The sequence below is a fragment of the Oryzias latipes genome, chromosome 24 (genome assembly GCF_053564925.1).
Source record: "Oryzias latipes strain Hd-rR chromosome 24, Olatipes_Hd-rR_3.1".
Taxonomy (NCBI): Eukaryota; Metazoa; Chordata; class Actinopteri; order Beloniformes; family Adrianichthyidae; genus Oryzias; species Oryzias latipes.
Window position 1 is genome coordinate 14,419,086 of NC_136260.1, and position 25,994 is coordinate 14,445,079.

General features: G+C 38.4%; 2 protein-coding genes and 1 long non-coding RNA gene across 4 annotated transcripts in view; 1 reads left to right on the forward strand and 2 right to left on the reverse strand.

Annotated features, from left to right (window-relative positions):
• LOC144990151 (uncharacterized) overlaps positions 1 to 4,802 on the reverse strand; it is a 70,647-nt gene extending 65,845 nt beyond the window's left edge. The window contains exons 1-2 of one of the 2 annotated variants that reach the window (XR_013654119.1): positions 4,728 to 4,802; positions 4,477 to 4,633 (exon numbers count right to left, since the gene is read on the reverse strand). This is a non-coding gene — a long non-coding RNA (uncharacterized LOC144990151). Of the gene's footprint in view, positions 1 to 2,649; positions 2,837 to 4,476; positions 4,634 to 4,727 lie in introns of those variants that run through there. The other variant, XR_013654120.1, reaches the window with a different exon arrangement.
• Positions 1,333 to 17,830, forward strand: adgrf3b (adhesion G protein-coupled receptor F3b). The gene is made up of 19 exons (XM_023953286.2): positions 1,333 to 1,462; positions 1,684 to 1,768; positions 3,233 to 3,290; positions 3,491 to 3,503; positions 3,668 to 3,808; positions 8,659 to 8,811; positions 8,983 to 9,041; positions 9,149 to 9,207; positions 9,945 to 10,084; positions 10,352 to 10,579; positions 10,828 to 11,067; positions 11,420 to 11,548; positions 11,808 to 12,010; positions 13,008 to 13,190; positions 13,564 to 14,865; positions 15,001 to 15,042; positions 15,829 to 15,858; positions 15,953 to 16,020; positions 17,393 to 17,830. The coding sequence occupies exons 3-18, from the start codon at positions 3,240 to 3,242 to the stop codon at positions 16,016 to 16,018; spliced, it is 3,039 nt and encodes a 1,012-aa protein (XP_023809054.1). The 5' UTR covers positions 1,333 to 1,462; positions 1,684 to 1,768; positions 3,233 to 3,239; the 3' UTR covers positions 16,019 to 16,020; positions 17,393 to 17,830.
• mep1a.2 (meprin A, alpha (PABA peptide hydrolase), tandem duplicate 2) lies at positions 17,748 to 24,671 on the reverse strand. Its single transcript, XM_004083629.5, has 14 exons — positions 24,519 to 24,671; positions 24,403 to 24,427; positions 24,271 to 24,324; positions 24,153 to 24,190; positions 24,006 to 24,081; positions 23,813 to 23,930; positions 23,484 to 23,659; positions 22,950 to 23,171; positions 20,981 to 21,127; positions 20,683 to 20,898; positions 20,163 to 20,609; positions 19,308 to 19,481; positions 19,037 to 19,232; positions 17,748 to 18,086 (listed from the first exon to the last, which is right to left on the reverse strand). The coding sequence occupies exons 1-14, from the start codon at positions 24,630 to 24,632 to the stop codon at positions 17,924 to 17,926; spliced, it is 2,166 nt and encodes a 721-aa protein (XP_004083677.3). The 5' UTR covers positions 24,633 to 24,671; the 3' UTR covers positions 17,748 to 17,923.
• Positions 24,672 to 25,994: the final 1,323 nt, after the last annotated feature.

Here is a 25,994-nt window from a genome sequence, read left to right on the forward strand (position 1 = left end):
AACCCTGGCTCTGTTCTTCCACAATAGAAGCACTGACCACACAGATTAAAAATAAAATCATGAGCGAACAGGCGCTTCATAACAACCATAACAATAATAAAAGCACGTTAAGAAGATCATCCAGTATATTACCGAGCTGCCAGATATCTATGTTTGTGGCAGCTTGGCTTGTACAGCGGAACTCATTTCCTCTTCCGGTATTTCAAACACTACTGCGCATGTGCGAATGACTTATTCCAACCGAAAGTGTGACCCATGTGAACGTTTGTTTTAATCGGAAAAAGTTATTCTGGGCCCATGTACACGGTTGAATTCTAATCCGACCATTGATCCGATTAAAACATTTTGCACATGTAACCGCAGCTTATGGTGTCGACTCGCAGCGTGGAGGGGGCGTGGCATCACGATGGTGTCTCTCCATCGTGATGTCAGTCACCCATCACGATGGACGATGATATCTTCCATCGGCACAACCCTAATGGGAAAAATTATGTAAAACACAGGGAGACAAGTTAACCGTTTTAAAGTGTTTATTTGTCTAAAAGAATAAATTTATTCCTAAAGTCCAGTTTGACCATGAATAATCATAACCAGCAATTTAGTTGCCTAAACCTATGATTATTAGACCTACAGTTTGTTAGGACCAATGCTTTGATTTATTTTGACATGTTATTTAGCAAAACACGATGGGAGGATGTCCTGTGTGATAAGTGAGTGTTTTTAATCCCAACAGAAAAACTATAGCAGTCAGTGGAGGTTTGGTGCATCATTGGGGGGGGGGGGGGGGGGGGGGGTCTGTGGGGAGGCTGTCAGACATCCTCAAGGCTGCACTGCTAAAATAATGTGAAAAAACCTCCAAGCATCCTTTTTTAATGCTAAATCTGATAAGCTAATGTTTGACCAAATTGTGTTGAACTAAAACTTAACCAGAATTGTGAACTCATAAATCGACTGCAAATAAATCAATATTTTTGTTCTAATACCCAGCTACACTGTTAAATTCATGCTCATTTCTGGAAACTCATTTGTAAATAGTTAAATGCACTTTTTACTACGTTTATTTTTTGTGTTATTATGAGGCCTTGTCGCACAACCCTTCCAAGATGCTTTATTGAGAAATCCAGCCCCTTTAGGATGTCTTGAAGGAGCAGGCTTGATTTGGTAGACAAATAATTATGGAAAAACGACACTCTTGCGTGTATGCTAAATATCTCGGCAAGCCCAGAGACTTTCCATCAATGTAATTTGCCTTAAAGAAACGTCGCCAACAACATCCCTGCCCTCCCAAAAAGTACACTCAGCAGACACGCCCCCTCCAATCTAATCTGGTCTCTGTGACGAATGCTTTCACTCCCTTTACTGATGCTGATGAGCTCCTGACAGACATGGATGTTGTTAGTTTCCTGCTTCCAAGCTGAAGTTAAACTTTGGAGTCAGAAACTCTTTAGAACACAAAGCTAAGGTAAGAGCCAACTATCATTTTCACACAAAAAGAAATCGAGTGTCTAAACAACTTCTATTTGAGTATAAGGCATGTTTTTCTCTTCTCACATTGTTTAATTTTAGGTTTCTTTGTTTGTTTGTTTTTCCATTAGCTGTGAGGAAAAGAATCTTCCTAGAACTATCAAGTGCTGCATCTAGAAAATTTGCATGCTGTTTACTCATAATAAATGTTGTTTACAGGAAGAGACGCCTTCCAAATAGTAGATGCTTTTTGGAACCAAAACTGCTGCTGTTGACATTTGTCTAAAACCAATTGGTTGTTGAGGTACGTACTAGCGACTAACTGGCTTTAGACCTGAGGTTTCTCTTTTTCCGTTGTTTTACTATCCTTACTTAAACCGCTTGCAAAATAAAGCATTATTATAATTAGCTTATAACGTCATATTATTTAACTAAAATATAAAATTCTAGCTGGTGTCTGATCACAATAGGTTACTTATTATAAGCTGGAAAGGCAGGTTGGTTGACATGAAAATGATGTGGGGTAAGCTGTGCACATTAAGTGGCTTTTGACCATCCTGAATGCAAACTGGTGCCTGTGTGGTCAGCCAGCAGTAGACTGTTACAAGCAACAAGACAGCACTATATGTATTTGTTGTTTTTGCTCGGATGCAAATGAATGCAAACAAGTTCACCAGCCAAAGGTCAAGTGGTGATATAACTTCAGAAAAGAGTCCAATGAAAGTTTCACAATGAATTCAGGGATATACAATGGAGCCTTTTAGTTCTGTTTGGTGTTACCGAGGAGATGTTAATACTATGACTTGGTTTTATAAATGGACACAGTGAAAAATAAATTTGAATCTCTTTGTCTCTCAGCACATTTATATTTAAAGTGGTTGACTCGTGTTTATAGATAATTCCATTTTCTAGCCAATGTTGTGTAATTTATCAGAATAAACATAGTAAATAAAAGAAGAAAGGCTGGATTTTGAGATTGTTAAGGGATTGATTTGAAATTTAAGCATTCTGACTAGACAAAACCATTCAGGAACTTGGTAGTGACTCCTATGAAAACTTCTTACCTATTTCATCAAAAACAGTTTGCGGTTTATTGTATTTTTGCCAGAATAATTCATGTAAAGGTTTAATTATTATCTGCATTCCTGGGCGTTTTTACTCTTAGCTGTTTGGTCTTGAGCAAAGTTGGTTTCATTGGATAGTCCCATTTATTTAGCAGGTTTAAAAGCTTCTCACAATTTAGCAAAAATTTGGTCCACAAGACAATTCAGGTCTTGGATGTTACCTCCATGTGAAAACCAAGAGATTGGAAGGACATGCTGGTTTTGAATTGGGATTTTTCCGGTGTTTGATTAGCTTGTTTTGGAAAAACCTGCAAAAAAAAAAGTGACTGTGACATTTTGTGCAATTTACAAGCAGTGCTGCATTTCTTATTATCAACTAAATCCGACAGACTATCCTAGTGTGAAAGCTCCAATAGCAGTCCCCCTATAGCTACTGTTGTAAAAAGGCTGAAAATAAGGCCCTGTCTATACCATTAATAACAATATTCTCTGCTAAAGCATCACTCCTTGTATTGTTACTCTATCTTGTGTTTAGGACATCTTTAACACAAAAAAAGGATCCCAAACGAAAGAGTAGATCAGCAAAATGGTAGCCAATACTTTCATGTTTCCTGTCACTGTATGGTTATAAAACATACTAAAAGTTCAGAAAGTTAAAGTACTAGTATTTTTCTGTTGATCTATTTTTCTTTATTCTTTAACAGAGTAAGGATGTGGACCAGAGCTTTCGTTTTTCTGATTGCAACCATTTACTCCTATCAGGTTAAAGTCCTTAATTTTCTCCTCCTTAAATGTATTAGTTTCATGCAGAATCCATTAAAATGAATCATATTTAAATGTCTTTATATTTTATTGATATAACTATAGTGCAAAGAAAAATACTGTTAAAAAATACATTGTTTACAGACAAAACCGTGTGACAAGAAACTAATTCTGCTGTCCAACTGTTTTTACTTTTGCAGGTTATTTCAGGAGGTAAGACTTTGGTTAAGAGCAAATTGAATGTTTGCAAAAAGCTGAGTACATAACAGACACAATTGTTTAATTCTGAGGCAAATTGTGTATTTTATGAATAACTTCTATTGAGTTTGATGACCAACTCTGCTCTTTGCTCACATTAAATCTTTCCCTCTATTTAGTAGAAATCTTTGTAGCCGAGCTGACGGTGGAAAGTAACGTCACGTTGGAAGCCAGCACCATCCTGTCAAGTTGGAGTGAAGGTTTAACGTTTTCACTCTCTGGACAAACAGTGACGCTGGGAAGCAGAGAAGTTACTGCAGGTGAACACTTTTTTTTTTTTTTTTTACTTCATAGGTTTTATTACTGCTAACTGCTTTGTACAATCATAAAACACTTGGTGAGCCAAGGCAGAAAAGGAAAGAATAAATAGGAACATTTGGACTAGGGTTGGGCGATGTGCCTTAAATTGGCAGTTGACAATGTTTGCAGTAAACCATCGGGATGGACAATGGTATCGTGAGGAAGGGGTATTTTTAATTTTTCGTTATTATATAACTATTATTCGTTATTTTACTTTATTACTTTATTTATTTTATTTCCCAACTAATGACTCATCCGTGATGATCCAGTATAAACTGAGGGAAGTGACGCGAACTAAAAAAATAAAAATAAACAAAATAGAAAAGAAGTAGTCCGCTCCTGCACTTGATTGATAGACCGGTGGACCGAGCGACCGTGTCTCTGAGCAGAGCAGACGGACTTTGTGTTTGACGGGAAGAGAGGATGCTTTTTTACGTGTGCGCTATGTGTGGGAGACTTCGGACTGCAATCTGTCCCGCAGCTCTAGGTGAACTGGGTCTCCCGGTAAAAGTGTGTCCGGGCAGATCTCGGACAGTCAGCACACACAGCGGCTTTGGGGCAGTGTGTGAGCTTTTCAAAGCAGAAATGCCGCTCATTCCTTAGAAAGAAAAAAAAGAGTCACTCTCACCAGCTTTTTTGTCCAAGCTTTCTGGCAAAGCCTCTCACAGTAAACCCATCTGCATCTGAAGAAGACTGTGGGAACACCACCAGGGGCTCTGGCATCTGTGGCCAACGAGTGGGGAATGGGAAGTCACTACTGCACATCCCCACGACAAGGTCTTCTGCTATGAGAGGAAGTCTACAATGTAGATTCTGTTTCATGAAGAACAGAGCTAATTAATTTGAACTGTCGAAAGCAAACAAAACTCATGAACATACCACACACCTCCCTCTGTGTGGCCTTAACCCTTGTGCTATCTTAGATGACCCCACCCTTACATTGACGTGTTCTCCCTACCATGAGAAAGGTGGATAAAGGTGGAAAGATTTCATGTAATCCATGGACACCAGTGAAGATCACAAATCATTGAAGAAAAAAGGTTCAGAGCACTGTCTAGTGCAGAGGTGGGCACTGAGGGCCGCATTCCTGCATGTTTTCCAGCATACCCTGCTCTGGCATGTTCTAATTGGCTGGACACACCTGAACCAGGTAATCAGCCATGAGTAGGGCAAGATTATTGGCTGGACACACCTGAACCAGGTAATCAGCCATGAGTAGGGCAAGACTATCTGGAAATCATGCAGACACACCGGCCCTCGAGGCCTGGAATTGCCCACCCCTGGTCTAGTGGGTCTAGATGACCCAACTCCCAATGGTAAAGTGCCTATAGGATAGCACAATGGTTAAACAGCACTGGACTATCAAGTGACTAACTTCTTAAGTGCAATAAATATGATTCACAAAGTATTTCTAATAAACATGTTAGTCCATCAAAATGGGAAAAGAAACCAATCCCGAGCAAAACAAACAAACTAAAAATGTTTGATATTAGAATAACTTAAAAAATTGTATATATAATCTCATGTTACACAAAAATATTCAGTTTTTTCCAGAAGGGAAAATACTAAAATATGTATTTGTGCAAAACGTATATACTTTTCCTGCTGAAATCATAATCAAAGTCAAATTTATATTCAGCGTAACACAGCAGTGGTAAGAAAGGGAAAGGATAGTTCTGGCTCACCACAGTACTTATGTCAAGAGAAAAGGCTTTTTTACTTGAGTTTATTTTTTATTGGGAGTAAATTTGCATCAGCTGATCATCCTGCGTAACAACGTCTATTCTGGAGCTCCTTAAAGGAACCCATGTGTGCCAATTGCCCCAATCTACAATTCCAGAATCCAATGCTCTGAAACTTCTAAGAAGTCTGTGAAAAACCTTAGTGTGCCGATTGATGCTCACTCGCATTGTCTTTGTGCAATTTTGTCATATGAATTTTTTTCTTTTAGTTCAGACCTAACACCCTATTGTGACATTAACGTATGCCTTCAGTTCTTATCTGTTTGTTTCTTTGGCTGCTGCCTGTTTGTTTGGAGAAGCTAAAGAAAGCTAGCATGTACTAGCATGCGCTACGCGAGACATGACCAAAATAAAATTTCGACATTGGCAAATCACATAACTTGTCTTATACATCGCATTTAATTTCTTCACTATCTTATATTGCAAATAAAACAGATATAACACAAAACAGTGATTAATTAAACTCAAATGTGGTACTTGGGAGACGGTGCGTCATACCTCTCGCACGGCCCCACAGTGCTGAGCTTGAACGGTGTTGCGTTCAAACGCATTAGAAAATCCGCACCACCACAAATTATACTCCTAAATCAAATAAACGGCATTATTTTACACCGTCAAATATGTGATGTTTGATATGGAGTCCTATACTGTTCATAATTAAATAAATAAATATGAACTCATGCAAATACACAATCAACCAATAAATCTCTTTTAAATATATAAAAAGATCATGAAATTGTCATTTTGCTTTAAAAACCTGTTCATTATTTTAAAAAAGCATTTTAAAATATTCATTTTATTCATTTCATGAAGAGCTTTTTCAGGAGAATGAGTCTGTCAATCAAACTAGACAAGGCGGAGACACTTTTGTGATTGGCTACTCCTTTACTCAGACATGAGCAGCAGCACCCTGACTACATCGATCGAAGATTCTTCACCAAACGTGACGGCGCAATGCATACTCCTCAACACTAGGGGGAGTATGCACCTCAACACATCCACAGTGTCACACGAAATTGGGCAGTTTTTGTTCTAAATTTGCGGATAAAAGTGGCTTTGGGCGAGTGTACATAATTCAGGTGGTTTTGTGGTCGGTTCGGCAATTTTCATCTTCTCATTAACATCTAGTAGAGGCCTAAGTTAGGCTGGGTGGTTGTTGGAGTTCCACAAAACATCTATGAACTGGAGTTCCATGAACGCAACATGCCGCGTGTGGGATGAGTAAGCCCTGGCTGCAGCCTGCAGAATTGTAGTTGTGTGGGATGGGCTACCAGCTAATGTTTTTAGCCTGATAGCCACATGGAGCGGTTGCCTGCGCTTATCTCAGTAAAAATGCATGGATGCACAATGTACATGGAGTGTTAAAAGATCAGGTTTATTTATTTTGAATAGTTTCACATGATAACAATGTTTCCATGTTCTAGTTCATGAGATCATCCCAGAGAGTCTCTGCTTCAGCTCAGCGCAGTCAAACGTCTTAAATTACGTGTAAATCAGAGCGTAGCGCGAGAGTGTATGTGTGAGCGCAAGTTAAGGGTCTGTTGCCCTGTCCCCCGGAAAAGTAATAATAAAAAAAGGTTTCCTCCAAAGTACAGAGCCTGATTCTTGGAGTAAGCCCTGGCTGGAGAATTGCTCAATCAATCCCTGATCTCCGCTGCATTTTCCAACCACGGTCAGAAACGTCAGCGCAGGAAAGGTTCAACATTTTGAATAAAATCAGAGGACCTGATTATAATCATTGTCTCAATGAAAATAGAAAAATATAAGGTTCAGGAGGCCTCAGCAGGATTGTTCCGCTTTGCGCAGCTGCCTGGTCTGAGTCTGTCGGTCCGCCAGCGAGCCGACATAAGGCACGATGTGAGCTCTGAGTGAATGGCGTGAGAATGAGGAATGTTTCAACGGGGGACTTCAAGATGTGGACGACCGGAGCTCCTCTGTGGTTTGGTCCACACAAACCCTCAAACTACAAAAACAGAGTGGTCCATGTTTGCATCTTCTGGAGCAGACAGATAGTTTGTCTCTATTTGATCTCTAATGTCACCAAAGCCGTGCAGATATCACTGAAATATGTCATCTCTCTGACTGGCACACCGCTGAGCGGGTATTGAGGAATAAGAGTCGATTTCCATGGATGAGCCAATGAGCGTTTAGATCCCGCCCACTTTCACTGATTGACAGACTCATTCTCCTGAAAAAGCTCTTCATGAAATAAATACGCCATTGTGAAAAACAGCAACATGAAATAAAAACAAAGCTACTTTGGAAAATATTGATTTTGAAATATGAGCTTCTGAAAAAAGACGTAGAATTATAATAATATTCCACCTGATTAAAAATGAATATTTTAAAATGCTGTTTTAAAATAATGAACAGGTTTTTAAAGCAAAATGAAATATATTGAATAATATAATGGCTTATATAATATCAGTATGCAGGTTTTTCACCATTTCATGATCTTTTTATATATTTATGAGAGATTTATTGGTTGATTGTGTATTTTCATGAGGCCATATTTATTTATTTAATTAAATATTTATTTATTTATTTATTTAATTATGAACAGTATAGGACTCCATAGTTTGATTAACAATATAGTGTCTTACTCTACTAACTGTTATATCAGTGTGATATTCACAGTTACAGTTCCTGGAGCATTTCCAAAGAAGTTTTAGGTTAAGAAGTCCAAGATAAATCAGTTGCCTTCATGTTTCCTAAAATGTATTTTGTTTTTAATTAGTGGGTTATACCATTTTTGAATAAATCTACTTTTGATCAGTTTTACTCCATTCATTTTTTGAGGATTCAGACGACTTAATTTGTGACTGTCGCTGTATTAAAAACCCAAATTAAACTGAATGGATCTTATGGATAAAATGTTTTCTACAATTGACCCTGGCTGGCTTGGGTTTTAAAAACAACTCCAGGGTCTTTCATATAAAATCAAAATGGATGGATGGATGGATGGATGGATGGATGGATGGATGGATGGATGGATGGATGGATGGATGGATGGATGGATGGATGGATGGATGGTTGATTTGTACCTGTTCCTTTGCCTGTTTTTATAGAGTGCCTTGTAATTGGCGATGACTACAATTGCAACTGCTCAAGCGGATACGTGTGGAGCAATGAAGCGTGCTACAGTTATGACTGCTGCAGGAACACTGCTTGCTTAAAAAATGTGTCTCTTGTGTCACCGCTCTGCATCCCTGCAGTCAATGGTAAGGCCTCCAGTAAACCTACATACACATTACATTGCTGCTATTGAAATCCTAATAAGAATGTTTAAAGCTTTCTGCATTTTTAATTTACTGTAACGATAAAACGTTGTTTATGTTGACTTATTGATGCTCATTTTTCTGACCACTAATGAAGATATTTGCAACCAACAGTTAGTCTTAATGGAACGGCAGTTCTGCCAGGTGCAGTGAGTGACGCTGATAAGACTCAGGTGAGTGTTAAAATAATCTTTGAAATCAAACATTTCACAATGTAAATTATTTTTCATTGTGGAATTTTAAAGGCAAATTTAAACAAAAAAAATGCTTTTCCTTAAAGCTCCAAAGTGCTTTGGGACAGCTCAATGGTGTGATAAACATACCTATACCTACAACAAGGTAATTATCTTTAATTCGAGTTTTTACAACTTAAATTCCCACTCTGATCATCTTTTGATCTATTTTAAAATCATTTCTTTAAGTTGAAATATCTTTCTTTAAGGGGTCTTTAAGTTATGATCATGCCATTTTTAGGCAAAATAAAAAGAACTTGTGTCGTTTTCAAAGACATAGTTCCTGCAGAGGAACAGGAGTTCATTAGAAATTTGCCTCTGATTTATGGGCGGGACCGTTGGCACAGAGCTCCTCCCCCTCACCTGTCTGCAGCTGAGAACTCTCTGCTCTCCCGCTAGCTTAAAGCCCCTCACATCACCAACCTAACATTGTGTGGTTGAAACAAAAATAGTGAGCAATCTTGGAGCTATCCAGCCATGAACCAGATTCCATCTCAGACAAAGAAAAATTGATCTTTTTGTCTGGAAGCGGATGCATCGGAGTGGGGAGGAGTAGGAGATTTTTAAACTGCATTTTTTTGTCTGCTCCTGATTCACAACTATTTAAATAAAGAACTACTTCGAAATGCAATTTTAAGGTTAATATTCTTTTTTTTTCTTCATACACAGAAAAATGCAAGAACATGTTAAAACACTAAAAACACAATTTTCCTCGGAGTGGGTCTTTAAGTTATATTCTACCAGCTTGCATAGATGATCTGCAGAGATACTTTCAGTTTGCCTGTTTGTTTGTTTTTTGAAGTTACCGTCAATTTAATGATTTTCTTTTCCAATTTTTTGCAGGTCTTCTTCAACAATAGCCAACAATATTGTTGATTTTTGGGCAAACGCTACTGTCAAGTTTAACACCACTAAACTTCAAGAGATTGTGACTAATATGAAAACCAATCTTAAAGCTGATTATATTTTTGTTGATACTCATGGTTTGTATAATTCATATATCCATCTTTTTTACCCTTCATGAATTTTTAGATAATTTTAGAAAAATGTAGCCAAAGGAAAAACCTTTGGTTGGTCTAAAGACTCCTAGGTTACTGACTTTATGTCATCTTTGTAGCCGTTTTTCCTGTCACTGTATTTTGCTCAGAGCCAACTTGTTAAAAAAAAGTCTGTTGTTCTTTACGATTGTGCTGCCAAGACAGTTGCATCTAGAAAGTCATATTTTTCCTTGTTTCTTGCTCTCTTCATAGGGATGGTTACAATTTCTGCCCCAGATAAAACCGTGAATTACAAGTCAAATCAAAGCCTGATTTGTGCGTTTGATGAGAGCACGGACCACAGCGGCTGGAACCTGAGCAAACCCTTTGAGCGCTTTGAGCTCAACACTGGCAGACAGATTATGCTAGCGAATTGTTTACCATCAGATTACCCATCCTGTGTTAATGTTACACTCCTAGGGGTGACGGGCATCTTGGCAGGCAAGTTCCTTTGTTTTTCCAATAATGAGTTCAATTAACTAAAAAAATGTTGTCCTAATATAAAGGGATATATTGTACTGAGTACACTGCACTGTGGTAAAACAAATGAGAATTTTAGAATGAATTAAAATAGCATAATTTTAATCATTTGTATTTATCTTTAATACATTTTATTTAAATGTATTTCCTTAGTATAGAATAAGAATGATATGACATTTCCCATCATATTTCCAATATGTTTCCCCTAGGCACATATGAATGTGGATTCACAAAGGGTTCGGTCAGGCACACTGCCAGTGCAACACTGGATGTGGCTCTCCTGCCGGATGTCATCTCCATGGAAATCAGCCCTCTCATTGCAGACTGTACTGGTGATATTAAAATTCCTGTAAATATTTCTGTTAATGCCACCATTCCACAAAGCACAGAGAAGTATGCGTTTCAGTGGAAAATCAATGATAAAGATCTGACTACATTCAGCGAACCAGGTGAGACGATTATGCCTCTTCTTAACACCCAAACTAACTCTTTTACTCACTCTTTTCACATCTTTATGCACGATTTATCAATTCAAACTTGATTTTAATCCACAAACAAAACAACTGTTTCTCATTTTAACTTCTGTCATGTTTTTGAACTTGTTTTGTGTGAATCAATGTCATCTGTTGTTTTCCTGAGAATAATCCACAACTTCCTTGAGTAACAGAAAAGCATCTGCTAATATAATGTTTTGTTATTTAATTTAGCACACATTTATTACTTTCCTGTAACATAAATGTATTTTAAAGCACACAAATTAAAATATGTCTTCTTGCTGATGTCATTCTCTATTTTTTACAGTTTATTTGGTCCAGCTGAATCAGGTTGTGCGTGTAAACTGCTCGACAAAAGACAACCATGTAACCATCGTCTTTAAAAACAGAAACAACCAAACTACTGACAAAAATATAGACATCCCAATGCTAAGTGGTACTTCATTTTTTTTAAATCAAAATATTAAGTTATACTTCTTTAATATTTATATATATATATATATATATATATATATATATATAATGAAATATCAGAATTAATAATATTTAAATATTAATTTAATATAGAATTTAAATATTTAGGTATTTAATCCTGTTTGTTTACTTCCATTTTATGTCATTAAGTAATGTCACAATTTCCACAAGTCAAATTCAATTTCTTTTTTTTTCTTGTTTTTTTGTTTTTGTTTCTAAAGCTGGCCAACCCTTTTGCAAGCCGGAAGTAAGTGATGAAGTGGCATGGCCAAAAACCCCTCCAGGTGTGACTCTTGTCAATAATACATGCCCAGTTGGCAGGGTTGGGCAAAAACAACGCACTTGTGGAAATAGTAGTGTGTGGCTGAATGTGCTGTCCAACTGTGTCAGTGAGGAGTTAAAAAAAGTTTCAACGGCAGCCGATGTAAGTTTACACGTTTTTGCAATGTTGCATGGAGAAATCTGAATGCTTTTTTGATAACTCTAACTGAAATTGCAGAACTTGTGTTGTTGAAAATGAAAGCAAAGATTCTTCAACACTAAGTTGACCTACTTTTACAGCTTCCAATCAAAACATAAAAAATTAAATCCTCTACATGTGAAAAAATCTGAGCTCTAATACATTTGGAAAAAAAAACACTGTAGAAAATATAGCAAAGCATTAAAACACCAGGCTTCACATCTGGGGCTAGGATGTGTCTCACTCTACAGCTCTAACACATCGATTATCCACGGTTTTGGTTTGGTTGCATCTCTCACCTTCCTACCTTCCTCCATGCAACTTGAACACAAAACAGGGGCTGCCTGGGATGCTAAGAAACAAACATCTGCGGGATGATGCCTCAACTGTGCTCTGTTACAAAGCGTTGCATTTTGAATGCTATCGGCAGGATATGACCTGCATTTTTGGATTTCAGAGTTACCACGGCTCTCTAGCACTCTTTCAGAACTCCTATTTTCAATAGGAAACAAGAGAATCCTCTTCATGTTGAGGTGCTCGTGTCCTTTGTGCTGCACAATCAGACACAATCAAAGCGATCAATAAAAGAAATAATCAACAGTTATGCTGTCAAAGTAGCTGCTCTTTTTACCTGGCATCTTCACACCATGTTGTAAATCATGAGGAGTTTTAGAACGTTTGACTTCATAATAGTGTTTTGGGATTAACACAGGGGCAAATGGTTGGGGAACAGACAGTATTTACGATCTCAGTCGTGCTTTTTTGGGACTGTGGCTGCATGAAAGGGACTCAAGTCGCATGAAGCTCTGCTGGGGTCAGGCAACATTCACACTGCACCTTTTGGCCCTCGTGAGATTTCTTTTCATAGCTTAAAAATTTGAGTTTAGTTGTCACAGTCACTTCTTTATCTAATTAATACAGATGTTTCTTTGCTTTAATTTTGTTCCTTTGTTTTTATTAGAACTTTCTTCAGGGAGTAGGCGCCACCCAGAAAGTGGCTATGGACATATTTGAAGGGATGAGGAACAACTCTGAACCAGCAAACGACTCGTCTAACATTGCAGACATCATGGCCTCTGTGAATATAATCGATACAATGGCCCAGGCGACACAATACGTTCAATTGGATGAGAACGTCTTCCCTGTAAGCTCCTTTCTGTATTTGTCACTCTAGCTTAACAGCAACAGCAGATTACGGTACCGCCTTTGAAATGCAACCTCACATATACTTTGTACTTTTATAGCAAACATTGTAAACAATCACATTATGCCCTCACAAAACAGACCAACTCTGGACCCATAAACTATGGAATAGTTAAGCAATATAAGCTAAACTTTGTGTAAAGGGATATTTTTTGTCTCCACTTAATTGCATTTGACCGAAACACAGCACTATTTAAAACTCTTTATGAAAACTACATCAAAACTAAAGATTGGAATGATTATCCATCAATTTGGAGGATTTTTTATCTCATCTAGTCACTCTCCATAATATCCTATTTTTAATTTTTTTTCAGAATTTTGTTACTTCAGCGAGCAACATGCTGAATTCAAACTGGACCGGAGTCAACGATACTATTCTTCACCAAATGTCATCAAAGTACATCAATTCTATGGAGGTTTTGGTGAAAGAAATCCAGATCAATAAGAGCAGCGGATACAACACCACCAACCTAGAGCTCCAGTTCTGCTCAAGAGATGACTGCAATTTAACCGTCTTTGATATCGGTGTGAATCTCAACAAAACTGACGGATTGATGAAAGTCATGGCCATAAAAAATCTAATGGACAAATTGGAAAACAATTATGAAAAGAGAGAATCCACCGACCTCATCCTGTCAGCCACACTGGTGAACAACAGCAACTCCAACATCAGCATCTCCTTGTTGTTTCCTGTTCAGCAAGACAACAACAGTGACCCTTTGTGTGTTTTCTGGAACACAAATTTGAATAAGTGGTCAGATGAAGGTTGTATAGCAAACAAGACGGGCAACTACACACTTTGTGAGTGCACCCACCTGACTTCGTTCTCCGTCCTGATGTCCAAGTCTGACACATCAGAGCCTGCCTTGGACATTATTACCAGTATAGGAGTTGCAGTTTCCATTTGCTGCCTGGTCCTCTTCCTTATCGTTGAGTGGATGGTGTGGTCAGCTGTCATCAAGACTCACCTGTCCCATTTCCGTCACACAGCTGTGGTGAACATATCCGTGTTCCTCCTGCTTGGTGATTGCAGCTTTTTGGCCTCTTCTAATCCCGCCAACCTCTCTGAAACCACGTGCCTTACTCTCACTTTGTGTAAACATCTATTCTTCTTAGGCATGTTTGCCTGGATGTTGTGTCTTAGTATCCTGCTTGTCCACCAGCTTATTTTTGTTTTTAGTCCTCTTAGAAAGAGGGTTTTCATGTATCTTTCTAGCATTCTTGGCTATCTGTGCCCAATGGTTCTTGTAGGCTGCAGCTATGTCTACTACAATTACACAGGAACGAAATACCACAATGAAAAAACCTGCTGGCTGATCTATGAGGGCCTCTTGAAGGGCTCCATTTACTCCTTTATCCTCCCAGTGGGAACCATTGTATTGGCAAACATTTTTTCTATGGTGGTTGTCATTGTTACTTTGGTGAAAACTTCAGTGCCTGACAGCAGCAAAGCAGATGACAAGGAGACGGCAAAGGGCATCCTCAAAGTGGTGGTCTTTCTGACGCCTGTCTTTGGAGCAACATGGGGTTTCGGCTTCGCACTTCTGATGCTGGAACCAGACACCATTTTGTTTACAATTTCTAATTACCTTTTTACCATCTTCAACGCCTTCCAGGTACTTCGAAACTATCATATTTACTGCAAAACATATTTACATTAGTGATGATTCTATTTTTCTGGGATTTTAACAACTAAAGGGAAAGCATTTAATAGGAAAAGGAAATGAAAATTACCTTCTTCTATTTTGCAGGGGCTTTTCATTTTTCTAGTGGGGTGCTTTGGAGAGCAAAAGGTAAGTCTTTAGCAGATGTCACTCCACACAGTAACTGATCTATTGGAAATACTGTCCATTGTTACAAGCATGTCCAAAGTCCAGCCGGTGGGCAAAATGCGGCCTTTGGTAAAATCAAAAACATGCTGTCCCCAGCACTTTCTACAAACTAGATGCATGATTTCTTGATGTCAGTTGGCTAATTTTTGTTTTAAGCCGCCATGAATCAGTGACAATATTGTCATGCAACCCTTCTGTCACACTTTCTAGCTCATTTGTAAAATGTCAACTGTAAGTAAAAAAAGAGAGGTTGACAGTGGGGACAAGTGAACCTGGCATATTTTTTCAGTGAAATATGTCTGCCTAATATCTTAAGAGACTGTGGCTATTTTCAAGGAGTTCAATATCAAGAGGAAGGCGAGACATGCTAGCTATAAGCTAACTGGGAATGAACGGTGTGAAAAATAGACAAGCTTACAGTATTTTAGTTAAAAATGTATTTAGATCTATTTGTTTTCTATGTGAAGGAATAATAAGTATGCCATTGCAATAACATGTTCTTTAAATACTTCACTTGGATTTAATGGTTTTTTCACTTCACCAAATCTTAACTGCATAAAGACACCTCTGTTTTATTCATGACTGCCTGCTCCTTTATGAAATTTTCAATTTGATTGCATGGAGCCTGTCACAATAAAAGCACTGAAATGATCGTAACCAATGGGTTCAGTTGAAATAAAAGTTAAAAGAGAAACAGAACAAAACAAGCAGCGATATGCTTTATCTTTTTTCTGCAAATGTTAACAGGTCAGAGAGGAAATGCTGAGGATCCTAAAGGTAAGTATTTGAATTTGTCAGTCGTTCATTTGAAAAATTCTTCAGAATATCAAATGCTCATATTTACAACTGTTGTGTGTGTGTGTGCTCTCAGGTAAAATCTGGACAGAGTGACAGTTTAAGTAAATCCATTTCAACTGCTGTCACAAAAACCAAATGAAGGTCAGTTTGTGTTTCCTGTGCTTGTTGTGAAATGATCCATTTCAAGCATAAAATATTTCCTTATGTGCTGTTTAGACATCACTGAAGTGCACACTGATTTGTGTGACTAGTTTACTTTATGGAAAGTGGAACCGTGAGGTTTCAGAGAGCAGAGGTGAAGCAGGTGGAGGACTTTATTTTTATTTTTTATTTAAAGAAAAAAAAAAGCTTTTAGGATTAGAACATGCCAGAGCAAGATATGTTGGAAAACATGCAGGAATGCGGTCCTCAAGGCCTGGAGTTCCCCATTTCTGGTCCAGAGCACTAGAGAGAGTGTGGAAAACAGGCATGACCAAGCAAGTTAAAAGGTTGAAGGAGGTTCTCAGCCAGAATGAAAGGAAAGGTGCCTTGTCACTGATTTAGAGTACGGCTCTGCAACCTGAGGCTCCAGAGCCATATGTGGCACTTTTACCCCTCCATAATGACTCTAGCTGAAGAAAAACAAAATAATAGTACTTTTTAAAAGTAACATTACTAAATTAACATTGATTTAATTTAGGTTAAGTTAATACATTTAAGGCTGAGGTGCACCTAGAAGTAATATAAACCATGTAACAGTTTTACATCCCTGCTGACATTAAGAGGCCTTTTTGTTCTACTCTTCCTCTATAATGTACAGATTTCAACTACTAGGCAAAATTTTGGTGATCTTTTCTGAATGCGCATCTTTATGAAGTGTTTATGTGCAGGTTAACAACAATAGTAAATAGACAAAAAGCATGGCAGCTCACCAAAATAGACCTATGGTATAAGATGAGAAAAGGCCCTTTTTGTCTTTCATTGTTTGAAACTTTTGTTGGAGTTCTTTAGCTGAACTGAATGATCTTTTGTGGCTCAGGAAGTGTTTTACTTTATAAGCTTCTGTTAAAAGTAAAAAAACAATTTCACATTTTGCTAGTTTTATTTTATATTTTTGTCCTTATTGATGCCATAATTTTCCTTATGGATAAGGTAAGACTGACCCCTGCTGTAGAGACTCTTGAGAAAGAGATGGGAGGCAGAGCTCAAACTAGGAGTTGAACAAAGTTGAAGATGATGAGGTTCTTTTTAGGAGTGATGAGAATGAATAGAATCAGTAATGAATCCATCAGAACAATATCTCATGGTAGATGTTTTGGGGAAGCAGATTGAGATGGTTTGGACACGTTGAGAGGAGGAACAGTGAAAGGGTTCTGAGGTTGGAACCAAAGAGGAGGTTCATACATGTAGTGAAGGAGCTTTTAAAATCATATTAGTGTGCAAAATTTTTTTTTGCTGTTTTTTTTAGGCCTGTACAACGACAAAAACCATTTCCTGTCCAAGATTTTAAAAGTCTATCATTTTTTCTTTTCAGACAACAGAGACCGAATCATCAACACTCAGAAAATAACACTCATTCCATTGTGATCCTGTTTCTAATATGTAGATTGTGGTTTTAAAAACAGTGAGGAACTTTAATTTAAGATTAATGAATAGAACAATATTGTTGATGGAGTTGATGTTACCATGTTCATATACTATTTGTGAGTCCAAGTCATACAATTCTGGCTTTTACAAGTTATAGGGAAAATTCTGTATGTTTGTGTTGTTTAATATGAAAAGGTTATTTAGGTCTGTATTTAATTTAAATATGTAGTGAATTAAAGTCATGTAGACAAATGTTCAGTAGACTACATGCAATGACTTTTGCTATGACAAATAAAACAGAGTTATTGTTGTTTTAATGGTTTTAATTTATTCAAGTGTACATGCTTAAAAGGAAAAAAAATAAAATCATGTGTCTCTAAGTGGATATACCAGATTTAAGTATTTGATTCAAAACACAGCCATGCCAAGATTTTCAGTCAATTGCAGTCACAATGTCTGCATGAAATCTCCCAATCCTCTACAGTGTGTCTGCTTTAGTTCTTCGAATAACACGGAAAATGGCCAAAGTCAAGACAAATGTCCCAGCTGCTCCTCCAATCAGAGCCCCCAGGATTCGCCTGTCAATGTTCATCTTTTCACATGTCTGGCCCGTGTAGAAGGTGGCCTGGCTTGTTGCACACCTAACAAACAGAAGACAGTTTGTCATGTATGAAAAACAATGATATTGTTTTCTGAAGCGGTGTCATTTCTTGACTAACTTTCGGTCACGAATGAGTCCCAAAGTTAGTTAAATATCAAAATATGTACTGTAAATTTATTGAAATCTAACCTAAATGTATTTTAAGGTGTCAAAAAAGGAAATTCTTTAAAAAACAAAAAAAGATGTATACTAATACCAAAATCAGCACTAAAATGAAAGAACGTTAATATAAACATAAAAATAGGATAAAATGGGTTGTTTTTTTTCTGTCTGACTTCATCATAGTTTTATTGACCATATCCTTTTTTATTGATGCGGTGTTTTTAACACTTTCATATTTTGAGTCCCAATATATTTTTGTCCGATTTTAATGAATAAAAAATCCTCTCCATTTTATCATTGCTACTATTTTCACATAATCTGCAGCAAGTAATGTCGCAGTTTTATTTATTTAAAAAAAGCGTATTGGGAACATTGTTCTCTTTTTTTACACCCACTTTTTCCAGTTCAGGGTTGCTGGAGCCTATCCCAGCTACCTTTGGGTAAAGACGGCGTAGTTTTCCATCTCAGGCCTGCAAAAAGCTCACTTCTGATTGGTTACCATAGAAATGTTGACTGATTTGGACCAATCACTGCTTACTGACTATTTCTGGCTCCAACATGACAATTGATTTCCTTTCATTGGAAGCAGAAGTAATTTCTATGGCAGACATTACACTCACTTTGTCCAGTTCTCATACATGGTCAACGGGTGTGATTGCAAAACGTACATATGCCAGGAAAACGTGTAAAGTCAAGAAATTTAGAATAAATTGAGATGTATTGAAATACAGAAATGAGTAAAGAAAAATAAAAGTGATTTTATTCTACTTCATACATATACTGTTACTATTTAAGTATTTGTGAAGTTTTTTTTCATGCTGTACATACCTGCAAAAGGCTTTGCCCCCACTCTCCACACACACACCTCCATTTAAACATAGGTTGGGATGGCAGCCATGAGTGGCACGTGGCTCTCTGTGTTTAGCTGGTTCTTTCCACCTTTCCGCCTCATCAACTTCCTTTTTCGCAGTGATCTGACCGGCTGGTACTACAGGAACCTCAGTCTTGATCAGATGAGTCAAATCTGGTGAAATATCAGTTTAATGCACATGTTGAAAGGATTGAGAAATTACTTGGGTAGGTCGTTTCTGATCCTTACCATTAAAGTCAGCAGTCAGGATGAGGTCATTGTTCTTCAGATAGTTTTTCCTGTACAGATGATTGTGGGACATAAAAGTGCTCCAGCCAAAGTCTACACTGCGGAAGCACAGACAGCTTTCGTCCCACGCTGCACCTGAAGAGGCTGTTGGTCTTTCCCAGCGGGTGTTGTTGTCTAAAACAAAGCAGTTATACAAATACATATGAAAATAACCTGAAACTAGCTTCAGTTAAAACACTGACATTCTCATGAGCTGACAGTAGTAGTACAGAATGGTCAGTTAAAGAAAAAGCAAACTTTTTTGAGGCTATGGGTGTGTCCATAAAACGTATCTGAAGCTACAGACACACCAGGCATGTGACCCACATTCTTGAGCGCACATTTAGTCCATGGTGTTCACACTGGACAAGCAGAGAGGGGCGTCTTCTTCTTTTTCTTTTGTTTACTAGAGCTTGTCTCTCACTTACAGTTTGAGGGAGTTTGGTGCAAAATGTAGGAGTAGTGCAAATCTGTCCAATCATTCTCCAGACTTTTCCGGTCATAGCGCTTTTCCATATAATTCTGGCCAGGCACAAACTACAATTATTCATGTCTCCTCCATGATCAATTTTTAAATGGTTGGTACTTCTGTGAATAAAGGGGACGCCATTCATACATCACTACATAATCCAAGTCCCTGATTGGTCAGGGACTTGTGAAAAACAGCGACTGAATTGACTTCATTTGGTTGGAGCCAGAGGTAAACCATTTGCTATAGATGATGTCCCACTCACTCCATACAGCCAATGGGTTCAACATGGCTTTAGCTTCAATGACTTGTTCTGCTCTTTAAGCCCTCTTCTCGTCCTGGCCTACCTGTGGTGAAGCTCTTTGTAGAAGACATCCTCAGTTTAACATCTGGATCCTGGTCCATGACGATGACAGTGACCTGCCTGTTTTGAACCGGCCACTCCATCACTCCATCATTCTCGCCACTGCAGAGATGGAAAGCAATGCCTACATAGTCTGAGTAATTACTGTCTCTGCCATTTGGGTACACGCTAATGCCAAATGAGTAGCCCTCCGAGTTGTAGAAGCATTTGCTCTTAAGTGGCGTCCATGCTGGAGTGTTTTCAATGACGTTGGTGAAGTTTCGAATTTGCCAGACCGCACTGGGGCACACAGTTTCACTGAGAGTAATGTCATCAATGAAGATGGCCCCTGAGGAGCTCAATGATCCTCTAACTCCTTGGAAGATATAACGAAACTTCTCGATCACCTTAAGAGATACATGGGCTATTTTCCAGGTACTGTCTCCATCACCTGTAAGAAAAAATGACAACACTGTGAAACCTGTAGAGATGAGCCCCAACCAAGAGTTTTCCCTTCAAGACACCTGTTATGGTGTGGATCCTCCTGAGACTTTGCACATTCCCCGTCCCATCATCAGCCCTGATCCATATGACCAGTTTGTCCCCGGCTGCTCCAGTCATCCTGTAGAAAAACTCCAGGCACTGCACGTCTCTTTTTGGATAGAGGATGCGTGACTCCAGCAAGGCGCTGTTGCCGACATCCCCGGAGGAAGTTTCAAACTTCATAAAATAGCCAGAATCTAAATAGAGGTGGGATTTTATACAACTTTTTAACTTGATGATGCCGTTTTTTTCATAGTAAATGCAATATTGGACCAGTACCTCTGCAGCGACCTGCCAAGGTGTGATCTGCATCGGCTGGACTTCCGAGCGTCTGAACCCAGTCTGCAGTGTCCATCTCACTCTGGATCATTCCACAGATGTTGATGAGCTCAAATGTGCACTGGTCCAACAGAATAAGTGAATTGGCTGAAACATGTCAGGTAAAAGGAATGTGGTTAAAGATCCTTGGCCTTTTCTCAACCCAACATCCATCTATTTCTAAACCTGCTCAATCCCTTTTTGGGGTCATGGGGTTGCTGGAGCCTATCCCAGCCGCTATTGAGCAAAGGGTCACCCTGGTCCATCGCAGAGCCACACATTCACACCTCAAAGCTATGCAGAGACAGCAATCAAACTGTGAAGCATGTTTTTGGACTGTGCCTGGAGAAAATCCAACCAAGCACAGGCAGACTTCCCCATAAAAGAACCCAGCTGGGATTTGAACCAGGGCCTTCTTACTGAGAGTGCTAACCACTACTCCACAGTGCAACACCCAGTTAATATTAAGCTTTTGTCATTTTATAATTGACATGCATCCTCCTAAATGTACAAGTTGCGTGGTTATGACGTGGTTTGATGTTTGAACTCTTTTGAGTTTGTACATTTTTTTAATCACTCTCCTACATTGTTCTGTGATTCAACCCCCCTGAATGATATACAAAAACTAAATACATTTTAGGGTTGATTTAGGATTCTTTATTTAATATATCTATGCCGCTGTACATTTCTCCAATGGCACATGGAGGAGGAAAGAGATGAAAGAAAGAAAAGGAGCCAAATAACCAAATAATGATGTGCGGACACAGTCTAAATTTAAACTGTTAAGCAAATGTTTATTTTACTTCATTTTAATGGGACATTCCAGTCCTTGTTGTACAAGGAATAGAAAGTGTGTTTAGCCAATAACCAAATGTTGGATGAAATCCAGCCTCAGTGTAAATATACTGTGTGTTTGTTGCAGATCATTTGCAAGTAACATTTCTCTTCACTTTGCGTAGCATCATTACAGGACTTTTTCTGTACAGAGAAAGAACACATTTCTTTAGTTGCCTGTTCAACACATTTACCACTTAAGTGGCTTCAATATATTTCATTTCCAGCCAGTCTAAGGGTGTATTCAGAGCCAAATTCATTTGATTTAGACCAAGTATACTTAATTTGGCCTGAACAAGTCCTGGACCTTGAGTTTGGTCTGTATCTCTTCAGCCATTTGCCAGGAATTATGAGGGCAGTGCAAAGCAAAAGGCAAAAGGGCAAAGGCAGAAAAAAATGGAAATCCTGGTCTTTGCAGTGCTTGTCAGGAAAGTTAACCGATTCATAATGTATATATCGCTCACCAATTTTGAACTTTTTGAACACTTTTTATTTTAAAGTTTGGCCTCGATTACTAAAGGGGTTTATTCAGACATACCACTGGTTTGTCTGAAGATTAATAACTCCTCTTGTTAAAGTAAAATATGTCCCACACAAGAGGCCCTCAGCTCTCATCTGTTTGCCCAGCTGTTGGAAAAGACAAAAAAAATAAAAATAAAATAAAAATAAAAAAGAGCCAGACCCCATTCCCACACAAATCCAATCTGATTAAAGTTGGACATAGATGGCATTGCGGTCAGTAAAGTGTTTAGACTAATCATTTTTGTTTTTAAACTTGTTTCAAACAGGAAGTCAAAGTGTTGCCCACAGTGCTTCCCTCTCTTTAGTCAATAAAAATTCCAAATTATGGGTTTCCAAAACATGTCCAAACCTTAGTACAACCCTTCTGCGTGTGGACGTAATTCCCTTTTAAACTGTTTATGGGAGAAACATTGAGGAAGTTGACAAATATTGCATTTTTTATATTTAAAGTTATGTCGTTCCCCCAAACAAATGCCATTTGAAGCCCAGAATGAATGAGTGCTGTGTGTAAGTTGTTCACATGTGAGAGTTATTTGCATATATGGAAACCAACTTGCCCCTGGAGGAAACTCACCACAGTCGTACATGCGGTTAAGCCGGGTGATGTCCACTTCGCTGAAGTCCATCCTCTGGCCAATGACACCATTGAAGTACGGTATGGTGGTGGTGATGGTGGGGAAACTTTCATTCTTGTTGAAAGATAACGGTCTGTAGTGCATGATGGACTCATAGTCATACGGAGTGTTGAGATCGGTGATGAAGTCGTCCTCGTATTTATTAAAATTGTGCTCTTTTCCTGTCAAAACAGGGCAGCTATCATCTTTATTATTCAATTTTTATTTACAATTTTCTTTGTGATTCTTCATAAAAAAACAAACTATGCATAACTTTTTGTATTGTTTCGCCCACCAGTAAATAACATTTAAACTTGTTTAGAATTAAACTATAAATAGATTTTATTAAGTAGGATTTTGATGCACCAATCGACATAAAACAAGAATTTTTGCAATTTTTTTTTGGTTACATTCCGTTTCTTACGAAATACCTCAGGTAAGTAAACCACTACTCTTGTATTGGTTCTAAAGAAAACAAAAGAATCTGGACCTACCTTCTTCAATCTCGTCCCACCAGATTTTGACGTAGTCGTCTCTGTCGGAACGAGACTGCTCGTGATAGAACCCCAAAGCGTGGAGGAGTTCGTGTTCCACTATGGCCTTGGTGTCACACCTCGCTCCGATGGACAGGTTTTGTCCAACTTTATCATCCCCAACGTAAGACCAGCATCTAAACGGTTTAAAGAGTAAACATCGTTTATAAGGTCATTTCAATCCTTTTACAATTCCAAGTGATGCTTCAAAGGTGATCCCATGATGCATGGCCCATAAAGTTGAGCAACAGCTAAGCTAAGTCCTGAGCCGATCTGTCACTGCAGCTCACCCAGAGAACTTGGCAAAGGAGATGAAGCTGGATTCCCCTTCGTAGGGCTTGAAGTCCACACAGGATCGTAAGCGATACTCCTCAAATGCCTGGAGAATCACCCCCTTGGCGTTCAGGTCTACAATAAAGCAAGAAAATTCCCAGTTAGTGGATATTTTTTGGAGGAAAAAGTGCACGAGGCTGCTCAGTGTACCTAGAGAATCAGTCAAGATGTAGGGAATTGGGAACTTCCATCTCCTTGTTTCATCAAGAATGGCATTTCTGCTTGACTGCAAGATGCACATGAAGCGTTTGAATTCCTCACGAGTTACTCATCAACACCAGTTCACTGAGCACTTACGTGGCCGGCGATGTCTCCTTCAAACAAGTGTTTGAGTTCTGGTGATGTTTTCATGGAAGAAAGATGAGAAATTAGTCTAGATGTCGCAAAACTTCAAGTCAAGTAAAAGAAACTCTACCTCGATTAATTTCAGGAATGTCTTCTCTCAGATCCCCAGCATCTGCATCATCACCTGAAGAAGCCAACATGAAGGTATTAATACAATAAAAACGGTTTATTTCAGTTAAATGTTGCAGTTCATAGAACTAACCGAAGAATGTTGGAACAGCTTGCACCTGCACAAAAACAGATATTTTTCTTAACGTAATCCATTAGCTGAAAGGTTGTCTTTGTGTCCCATTTCTCAGATACTTGAAAATGTCCTACCGTCAAAACCACAAAGACTCCAACCAGTGCAGGCAGTTTGCACGGACGGCCTCTAAAAGCCATGTTGTGACTCTGACAGAAACGTTTGTGTCGGACTGCAGTAAACAGGCCCATAAAGCCGTGAGAACTTTGATCGGGATGATCGTCTTTAATGACTGACAGGTTAGAGCTGTTGGAGTCCATAAAGCTGACATGCTGCATACCAGCACAGACGTCCGTCAAAAGAAAAGAAGGAGGACTAAAAAGAACATGTCCAAACGTCAAAAATATTTTCATTGATAATTTAGCACCTTGTTGCAAATATTTGATTTTTTTGTTTTTTTGTTTCCTGAAGTTTGACACAATCATAGACTTTGTGTAAAAAAAAAAAAACAAGATTATGTTAGAATATACTAAAAATAAATGTGTTATTTAAGTCTTTAAAATTAACTGATAAATATACATTTATCTATGCATTTTATAAATAAATTATTTTTGGCATACTAAATATGAATCAATATGTTTGGAAATTGCACTAATTTGGCCACGCCCACACCACTGAAACGTTTTCCAGATAGATTAAATATTTAGGCTTACGATAATGTTTAAGATTTAGATTTAACAGTTGATATTCCCACATACATTTACAATTTATATTTTATTAACCTATATGCTTAGTTTATATATTTAGCTTTTAAATCATCATGATTTTAAAATAATGACACCTTTTTAACCCCAAAGCAAGGGCTTTCTCTGAGCATGCCAGCTTCTTCATTCAGTCCAAAAACATGCTATATATGTTAACTGGTGTTTCCAAATTGCCTCTAGGTGTGTGCTTGTGGCCCTGCAACAGACTGGTGACCTATTCAGAGTGTGCCTTGCCTTCCTCTAATGGCAGCTGGGTTGGCTCCAGCAACCTCTAAGTTATTGGTGGAGAGAAAACAGTTTATTGATCTTAAGGAAGATGATGAAACCTAGAACTGATGCAAAATAATAAAGATAATCAATGAAGGAGGACAAGCTTGAAGGTGAAGAAAAAAAACATATATAAAATATATTCAAGCACAGAGCAAACGTTCTAGCAGAAATGGGGTCAGTACCACTGTATTGTGTCAGCTGATGGAACAGCTGACACAATACAGCCAAGGTTAGAGGGAACAGGAAATAGAGTCCTCACCAGTGATCCTGCACACTTGTGGAGAAGTTACACACCAGCAGGAAAAGGCCAGAGGTTAGCAATGGCAGAGACAGCCAGAAGAGGGCGACAGAGGGACGCCAAACCACGACAGAAGTGTTTCTTCTGGCCTACCTTTACCGTAGTTACTCTTTTAACCGTTGTGCTATCTTAGATGACCCCACCTTTGACTTGACGTGTTCTCCCTACCATGACAAAGGTGGACAAAGGTGGAAAGATTTCATGTAATCCATGGACACCAGTGAGGTTCAAAATATTCCATTTTTCAACCACACCTCGCTTCATTTCTTTATTCATTTGTT

Excerpts from the sequence above, each read along its gene's own strand:
- adgrf3b (XM_023953286.2), top strand. The coding sequence starts at position 3,240 with ATGTGGACCAGAGCTTTCGTTTTTCTGATTGCAACCATTTACTCCTAT. Across the intron at positions 9,042-9,148 it reads GTGACGCTGATAAGACTCAG|CTCCAAAGTGCTTTGGGACA; the intron begins GTGAGTGTTAAA and ends TTTTCCTTAAAG. Across the intron at positions 11,549-11,807 it reads AGACATCCCAATGCTAAGTG|CTGGCCAACCCTTTTGCAAG; the intron begins GTACTTCATTTT and ends TTGTTTCTAAAG.
- mep1a.2 (XM_004083629.5), bottom strand. The coding sequence starts at position 24,632 with ATGGGCCTGTTTACTGCAGTCCGACACAAACGTTTCTGTCAGAGTCAC. Across the intron at positions 24,191-24,270 it reads CATTCCTGAAATTAATCGAG|AACTCAAACACTTGTTTGAA; the intron begins GTAGAGTTTCTT and ends AAACATCACCAG. Across the intron at positions 18,087-19,036 it reads GGGGGCAAAGCCTTTTGCAG|GTGTGCAACAAGCCAGGCCA; the intron begins GTATGTACAGCA and ends TCTGTTTGTTAG.